This window comes from Trifolium pratense, linkage group LG2 (genome assembly GCF_020283565.1).
Source record: "Trifolium pratense cultivar HEN17-A07 linkage group LG2, ARS_RC_1.1, whole genome shotgun sequence".
Taxonomy (NCBI): Eukaryota; Viridiplantae; Streptophyta; class Magnoliopsida; order Fabales; family Fabaceae; genus Trifolium; species Trifolium pratense.
Genome location: NC_060060.1, coordinates 51,097,110 through 51,105,973, shown reverse-complemented (window position 1 = coordinate 51,105,973; position 8,864 = coordinate 51,097,110). Strand labels below are relative to the sequence as shown.

Here is an 8,864-nt window from a genome sequence, read left to right as displayed (position 1 = left end):
TTAGGAACCAAGATTATGAATTCTTCGGAAATTCATGTATTAACTTTCTAGGTTCTTCAGGAACCAAGATTATGAATTCTTAAACATGTTTATGTTCTTTTGGATGATCGAAGTGTCGATGTTTCACCATACAAGTGTCGGTCACGAAGCATAATGATGCTTCACCAGACTATTGTCGGTCACGAAACTCAAACAATATCAAACATCCAAAATATATATTATAAATAAATAAATAATTGATCAACATTTTATGTAATATTAATGATCAAAGTGTTATGCTTCACCATACAAATGTCGGATATCACGAAGCGTAAACAACATTGAATCAATTAAATACATAAAGAAATGATGCTTATTTATTTATTTAATTTTAATTATTATTATTTGATCTTTATAAGTATACAAGGTTCAAACGATTCATAATCATATAATAATCAAAAAATAAAAACTACTTGTGATTTCATAAAAATAGAATAAGAATTGCGTACCTCAGTTGGTAAGCTCGTGCTGATAAATTATAAGTAATAGTAATAATATATAAGTATAGAGGAGAGAAGAAGATAAGAGAGAAAGAATAGAGATTGTATTATTCTCATCAAGGTGTATGTTTACATGACAATACAAGTCCTATTGATAGGACAATATAATGGGCCAGTAGAATGAGTCAATACTTAATGGACATCCACCAAATTATTCGTAACATCTTTGAAAGAATAAAAAAAAGTTCGAATAATTGGAACAGATTAGTTAGTTATAATTTATTTAAAAATATATACGGAACAATAATTTTATTAAACAAACTCCTGATTTAATTATTAAAAAAATAAATTAATTGATTTAATAAGTTTCACATAAAACAGTTGATTAAATATCATATGATTTTCAATGGATCTCAATGATATGTCATATGATTTTCAATTTCTTTAAAATTTGACATGAATGATCTATATGATACAAACTTTCAATTTAACGATAAATTTTGTATTCGTTATAATGATATATTAACTTGTGCACCATGAAAGACATATACACTTGTTCATGCTCACTCCCTCCGATCTTTAATATAAGAGACACTTTGTTTTTTAAATTCATTGCAAATTCAATGTATTTAGTCAATAATATGGACTACATACATTAGATTTTCAATGAATCTAGAAAGTCAAATTTTTCTTATATTAATGACCGGAGAAAGTATTAGCCAAACACCTAAAACATATAATAAGAATATATCATTTCAACTATGATAAATATAAAATAGAAAATAATAAATCAAAATTAAGAAATATTTTTGTTTTAAAATTAATATTACATTGAAAACTTAAATAACAATTTTTTTATTTTTTTTTTGTGAAATGTGATTAAGACCCGATCAAGAGTTCCCACCCATTTTCATATTTATCTTTACATTAAATTTTGATGTAAAAATAAAACAAGTGTCTCCATTGGATTTGTGCCACTAGCTATCAGTCACAAGGTTCCGTCCGTTCCGTATCAGAATTGTTCTCCATTTGAGGTAGCACCGTGAGTTCGTTGAGAAGAAGATGGCGACGCCGGGAAGCTCCGATTACTTGGAATTATATCCAGAAAGAAAAATATCGTATTTCAAGAATCCCTACATTCTCGGAGTCACTGCTGCTGCTGGCATTGGTGGACTCCTCTTCGGTTACGATACTGGTACCTACCTACCTACCTACCTAATCAATCAATCAATCCTCTTTCTTCTTCCGAGGAATCAATAATCTATTACTTACTGTCTATATATTAGAAAAAAGAAATAAGCTTCTTCTGCTGTTTGACTGTGTGTGTGGAACTTTTATTTGCTACTATTGTGCTTGCAGGTGTTATATCAGGGGCTCTACTATATATTAAAGATGATTTTCATGATGTCCGCAAAAGCAGTTTCCTTCAGGTACTACAACCTTTTCCACCTTATGCAAATGCAAGCAAGACTTCTAATTTATAGGGTGATACAATTATTCTGCATCACTTTTAAACTCATCACCAATACAACATAATTTTAACCGTTTACGGAATCGACTTATTTTTTACCTTAAGCTTTTATGTTAATTCATAAGTTTTCACTAACTAAAATTGTGTTTCTATAAAAACTTATTTATTTGCATAAGCCGTTTTACATAAGCTAAAAAATAAGCTGATCCAAATGGGCCCAAATGTATGTTGTCCGATGAATCCAATTGTTAAAAGTTAAACCTATGAGCGCATCGGTAGGTGGATCACTTTAATTTTTTTAAAATTTGTCACCATGATTCATATGTTTATTGGGCTAATGCTACGGTGGACCACCTTCACAAGTGGTCCACCGTGGACAAATGATCTACCGAATATGAATTTTACGAAATTCACTGTTGGATTGAAAGTTTATATCGTATAGATCATCCATAAATTTTTTAAATTTTTTTGAAAATCATTTGATATGTTATTGAGACACATCAAGATTAGCGTTATTTAATAAACCGTTAATCTTGATGTGTCTCAATAACATATCAAATGATTTTCAATTTTTCTAAATTTTTCTATGGATGATCTATATGATATAAACTTTCAATCCAACGGTGTATTTTGTAAAATTCGTATTCGTTATAATGTTATTCATGACTGGTCCACCATGGACCACTTGATGAAGTGGTCCATATTAGAATTTACCATGTTTATTGCCTTTGCCTTTTCCTTCCTTTTTTTTGGTATGCATCTGTGGGGATTTGGGTTGTAGGAGTTGGATTTTATCTCCATCGTGAGCGAGAAACATAACTATCTAACTGGCTAGACGAAACTTGTGTTGTGTCAATGTTGAGATCTATCAAGGGTAAGTTAAGTCACGCATTGGCCGGAAGTGTTGAGGTTGAACACTATACGTGAGAGGACCCATAAACCAAATGTCTTAAGGTTTTGGGTGAAAGTGTGGTGTCAAAGTCACTTGTGTCGTTACTCAATGCCCAATGTGCCGATCCAACCCAGTGAGACTCCCACCTCACAGCCCAACAACTTGCTGCTTGTAAATCTCGTTTAGCATCCATTTTCTCATATTGTCGAATTGGAATCCTGATCGTTTTACATCTTTATGTTTTCAGGAAACAATTGTAAGCATGGCATTGGTTGGTGCAATTATTGGAGCAGCAACGGGCGGCTGGATTAATGATGTTTTTGGACGTAAGAAGGCCACACTTAGTGCTGATGTTGTCTTTACTCTTGGATCAGTTGTTATGGCTGCCGCACCAGATGCATATGTTCTCATACTGGGCCGTCTTCTTGTTGGCATTGGTGTGGGTGTAGCTTCTGTCACTGCTCCTGTATATATTGCAGAATCATCACCGTCAGAAATAAGGGGTTCACTAGTTAGCACAAATGTGCTTATGATAACTGGTGGACAGTTTCTTTCTTACCTCGTAAATCTTGCCTTTACCGAGGTTAGACCTGTCTTTCTTTGTCTCTTATTCTCCTAGTCATGCTGATACTACTTGATAGTCAACTTGAGTAAATGAAGGTTTTTCTGGAAGAAACCTAGTTTAATAGTATGTAGGAATGTGTCTGAGTTATGTTTCCTTTGATTCTCGTTTATAAGTTTAAAGGGGTAAACATCTCTATTTAGACTTCCCAAAAGTTCAGAAAACATTGGCAGAAAAGGCAAAAAGAGATATAAAAAGCAGATACTATAATAGAGCATAAATCACAGATTTTGAGGTTATCTTTATGATTATTGTTTTGTGAGGTTTAAAGTGATAGCATATATTGTCAGCAGGTTTCAAAATGTTATAAATGATATACTTTTGGATTACGATTCCTCTTGAAACAAAATCCGATGTTTGATTTATTTTTTTCTCTCTTCATATTAATGCTATGCTTATTTCATACTCTTCCCAAAAATTGCTTATTTCATATTTGCTGGCACATAAGAATTCCATTTTTGCAGCTTGAAGGGGCAGCATCCCCATCAACATATATATTGGGGCAGCATCACTGAAGGAATTCTTCTGTTCTTTCCTGCCTAATTTAATCATTTATGGTTATTTGATTTTTAATTACATGCTTCCGCCTCTCTCTTCCGTATAAAGAAAAGCTGTATAATACCATCGCAGTCCCCTCTCCAGTCTAAAACTTCTATTCAGTCAGTCCCCTAGTGCTATTGGCTGTGTTCATTCACACAGTATGTACTAAGTGAAAGTGAGATAACCCAAATCATCATTTGCAATTCTGACTCACAATTATTTCATGTAGTTTTCTCTACAATGGAATATTAAAAAAGTTTTCCTTTGCATTTTTTTGTCTTCCTTTGGTTTGGAAAAGGAAAATCATGACAAAATGTCAAGAGGTTTGTGAATTCTCCTTTTCTTAATGAATTAGTGTAATGAATTTGTGAATTCTAGTTTTATATCTTCTACCGTCAATTGTAAGTTAGCTCTTATGATGTCACGAGTAACTAGTAAGCTATAAATTAAATGGCATGTTCGGTGCGGGAAACCTGTATATGTAATGCCTTGCAAACAGCTGGTAAGATCTAACTTTGATACTTTAATCTGGTTGGGGATATAGAAAACAACAACCTCTACTTTTAGAGGTAAGTTTTATATAAATATGTTTTTTTTTAGTATTTGTCATTTTGATGTGCTGCCACATAGTGTACATCATTAAAGGATGCGTCGATGTATCATTGAATCACAGCGTAAGACATATTTACAGTCATAATGTATTCAAATTGAATTCCTCAGTTCTATGTTTCTAAACAATTGCAAGGGCTTTAATATTGTTCATGCAACCGTTAGTGTATTGAAAGGTTAAATAGTTTTTATTTCTTGAAATTTTATTTGGCTTAATGTTATAGTTGTTACCTGTTAAGATATTTTTATTAATTATTTGAGAAATCCTCTAATGAAAATTTAATACAACAGGTTCCTGGGACATGGCGATGGATGCTGGGAGTTGCTGGTTTACCAGCTGTTATTCAGTTTTGTGTCATGCTTTTCCTGCCCGAGTCTCCAAGGTGGCTTTTCTTGAAGGTGAAAAGCTTCCATTTCTTTTTATGGATTATGTATGGGGTATTGATTCCTCGTTCCTCGAATGCTTTCCTTATGCTAAAAGTTATCTTACACCTGTATCTGTATCTTTTATTTACAGAATAGGAAAGACGAAGCTATTTCTGTGCTTTCTAATATATATACTTATGAACGCCTAGAAGACGAAGTCAATTACCTCACAGCTGTTTCTGAGCAAGAAATGCAGAAACGGAAGAACATTAGATACATGGATGTTTTCCGATCAGTGGAAATCAGAAATGCTTTTTTTGTTGGGGCTGGACTTCAGGTTATTAAGACAAGACTAAATTACTGTTTATAAATTCTACTTTCGCGTGCTTATACCCCTTATTTTAGAAGATTAATAGGTCTACTTTAATAAATAACGTGTTTGTGATTTTGGGGCAATATTTTTTGGTTCTACTTTAACGAACAAAAACATCACATTTGTTTGTAACAACAAACTGGCAGGGAAATCATAATGGATTGTTTCTAAAGAATTGTTTTTGTTAAAACACTATCCCATGGTCTTTTTAAAAGAACCAAGTTACATTCAGCTGTGAACAGTTTTCTATTTTCTCAACATTCAAATAATATATCTCTATAGATATTGAAGTCATGTGGTTGCTTTTATCTTATGCTGTGTAACATCTCCCATATTTTCATTACTATGCAGGCTTTTCAACAGTTCACCGGTATCAGCATTGTCATGTACTACAGCCCCACAATCATTCAAATGGCTGGGTTTAATTCCAATCAGTTAGCTCTTCTCCTTTCTCTCATTGTTGCTGGCATGAATGCTGCTGGAACAATTCTTGGCATCTATCTAATCGACCATGCAGGGCGAAGGAAGTTGGCCCTGTCAAGCTTGTCAGGTGCAACTGTAGCTCTGGCAATCCTTTCTGCAGGATCTTACCTTCAATTATCTGACTCCACAAATATAACCTATGGGTGGATAGCAATTATTGGGTTAGCCTTGTATATTCTTTTTTTCGCTCCAGGAATGGGACCAGTGCCATGGACTGTGAACTCAGAAATCTACCCTGAAGAGTTTCGTGGTGTATGCGGCGGCATGTCAGCCACTGTTAACTGGATTTGCAGCGTGATAATGTCTGAAAGCTTTCTTTCGATTTCCGATTCCGTGGGCCTTGGTGGTAGTTTCGTGATTCTTGGTGTTATATGCGTGGTTGCGTTTCTCTTTGTGCTCTTGTTTGTGCCAGAGACAAAAGGATTGACATTTGAAGAAGTAGCCCTCATATGGAAGAAAAGAGCCCGGGGTAAAGATTATGGCACACAAACCCTTCTTGAGAGAGGAAGCCAGTTCTAAGCATCTCGTCTCATTTGTGAGGTGAGCTGCAATCTTATTGGACGGGAGCTAGGAAACCAGTCATAGTCATTTGAGTTGTTAGCTGCCCACATTATGCGATGGCGGTGGTAGCTTTACTGTGATCATATGCTGTAGATTTGTATCATTAGAAAGACGTTATTGGTATGATTGATATGTGGGATCTTGATCTTCCAAAGCTTTTTGGAAGAATTATAATTCAGGAAATTTTGCAAACTTATCTTCAATATAAGTGTTAACCAAAGTCGTGGTTACTGGTTAATATTTTAAAACTCAATTAACCATGTATGTGACTTTGGTTGATATTTTATAATTGAAGAGATGTTTGCTACTTCCTAAATTGGGAATCTGCCAAGAGTAATGAACTTATTAAGAGATGGAATGTGTTCTTGGCAAATAGGAAAAATCAAATAGACTTGTGACTCTTGGTCTGTTTTTGTGATTCCTGGTCTGTTAATTATGAGTACCATGTGTGATTTGCTACTTTATGATGTATGTATGATATATGATATGATGTTTGTATGTTGCATGCTTCATGTGTTGATTGAAAACTTAGGGTAGTGACATTTTTTGGATACAGTTAGTACAGTATCTCTCCATGATCCCCACAGGGCCCTGGTAAATGATAACCTTGTTGTCACTTCTGGAGCTTGAAGGATGAGGTCCCAGTCAGCATATTCTCCACAACCAGCCAGCTTAGGTCTGCCCCTAACACTAGACGGACAATAGGTAAATAAGTGCCACAAATTCTCCAGGCCATTATTTCACAAAGTGTAGATGTTTGAGCACCACACACACTTGTTTTGTTTATAGCTGAGTCTTCGTTGCAAATAGTTCCTACAAGCTTTTAAAGCATACCATAAGATCTTTACTCTTGGGGTTACCTCCATTTTTTTTCTTCACAAAATAGAGACCACTCTGGGATTATTAATGTGGGATTTTCATTATGGGATTATTCTGTTTACTCTGGGTGAAAAATCAAACCAAAATCCGAATGTCCATTCTGGGATTTTACGTCAAAGTTCGGGTGGGTTTGGGTTGCTAAATGTTAAATGCCTCCCTCTATTAAAATCGAAAAAATTCAAACCTAAACCCGAATGTATTCATTATTAGTTATTACTTTCTGAAAATAAAAGGTTGCACTTGCACAAGGAAGTAATTAAGGTATTAAAAATTAATTTAATTAATTTATTCACCTTTAAAAAAAAACTAAAGATTAAAGCATGCCTAATGGTTCAGGATACAATAAAATTACAGAATCATTGTTCGAATTACAGAGCATAAGTTCGTTTTTAAACAGGTGGAATAAGAATTACAACAAGTCTCATACAAACATGTGAAGACATAACAGAGTCTTATACAAAGTGATAGTAATATCAGTCTTCAGCCTCTAACATGGCTACTCCATTGCTTGTTTACCTCGTGGTACCTGCTTATCCGAAAAAAATTGAGAGTTGTGGGGTGAGACTAATAACTCTAGATTACACACAAGATCATTTTTCTAAAAATGAGATCATCCCCGGATGGTTGGTAAGCCAAAAATAGCACTCCAAGTAATCTTATTGCTTGAATTTGAGCCGTGGCAAAAAAAAAATTAAAATCTGGTATGAATCTTCAATTTCTTTATCTCTATTCCTTTTCCTAATTCACTTTGCTGTCTCATCATTCTTCATTCAGTTGGAGTTTGCTAGATTCTGCAGTTTCACTGACCTGCATTCATCTTTGAAGTGTTGAGGATCTCTTGGTGAAATTAACAAAGAGGGAACACAGCCCTTGAAAAAGGCCATTCCATAGTGAAAATGGTGATCAGATTCTTTCACTTTTCTTTTGGTGAAGAGATGAGGGAGTCATTGAAAAGTTAATTCAATGCACTCACGAGGACCAACATATTGTTAGCTCCATTGGTATGTACTTGGCTTATAGTGTTTTTATTTATATTATCATGCATAAATACACATATACTTGTATATAAGATTATAAGAGTATTTTTGTAAAAAAAAAAAAAAGATTATAAGAGTATTAGTAGTAAATCTTTTATTTGTTAAGATACTCCTAAAAATAAAACTTGGTGTATTTCTTAGAAGTTAGAACTATGTCAATAATTGTTTAATAGTTTGTTAGTATCAGAATTGTAATGAAAGAAAGAGAGTAAAATTGAAGAAAATTTGTACATTTCGAGATTAAGAGCGAATTTGATATTTGCATTACTAAAATTTTACATTGAGAAGTGTATTTATGGCCAAGACCTGTTAGAGGTAGTCTGATTGAACTGACAAAAGTTCACCTAGTAGTTAATAGTAACTTAACAACTCGCCGCTATTGATTATTGGAATTATGGAGTGCCAACATAGTTTATCGATGTCTCTGCACTTCCATTGGAAGTATCTTTTCATACCGAAATAAATCTATTTTTGGAAATACACATCCGAACGGCACAAAAATAGTGTTTCTTCGGATGTGTACTCGGAAGTTATTTTGTGGATGGAAAATGT

The 8,864-nt window shown here is 34.0% G+C and overlaps 1 protein-coding gene across 1 annotated transcript; it reads left to right on the top strand.

The window, feature by feature from the left end:
• Positions 1 to 1,381: 1,381 nt before the first annotated feature.
• Positions 1,382 to 6,894, top strand: LOC123905590 (inositol transporter 1-like). The gene is made up of 6 exons (XM_045955259.1): positions 1,382 to 1,674; positions 1,839 to 1,909; positions 3,090 to 3,425; positions 4,905 to 5,012; positions 5,131 to 5,316; positions 5,704 to 6,894. Exons 1-6 carry the CDS (start codon positions 1,542 to 1,544, stop codon positions 6,352 to 6,354), a joined length of 1,485 nt encoding a protein of 494 aa, XP_045811215.1. The 5' UTR covers positions 1,382 to 1,541; the 3' UTR covers positions 6,355 to 6,894.
• Positions 6,895 to 8,864: the final 1,970 nt, after the last annotated feature.

What these genes read in the sequence shown, in the direction of transcription:
- LOC123905590 (XM_045955259.1), top strand. Translation starts at nt 1,542, where the DNA reads ATGGCGACGCCGGGAAGCTCCGATTACTTGGAATTATATCCAGAAAGA. An exon ending in GCAAAAGCAGTTTCCTTCAG is followed by an intron (nt 1,910 to 3,089) that starts GTACTACAACCT and finishes TTATGTTTTCAG; the next exon opens with GAAACAATTGTAAGCATGGC. An exon ending in TTGTTGGGGCTGGACTTCAG is followed by an intron (nt 5,317 to 5,703) that starts GTTATTAAGACA and finishes ATTACTATGCAG; the next exon opens with GCTTTTCAACAGTTCACCGG.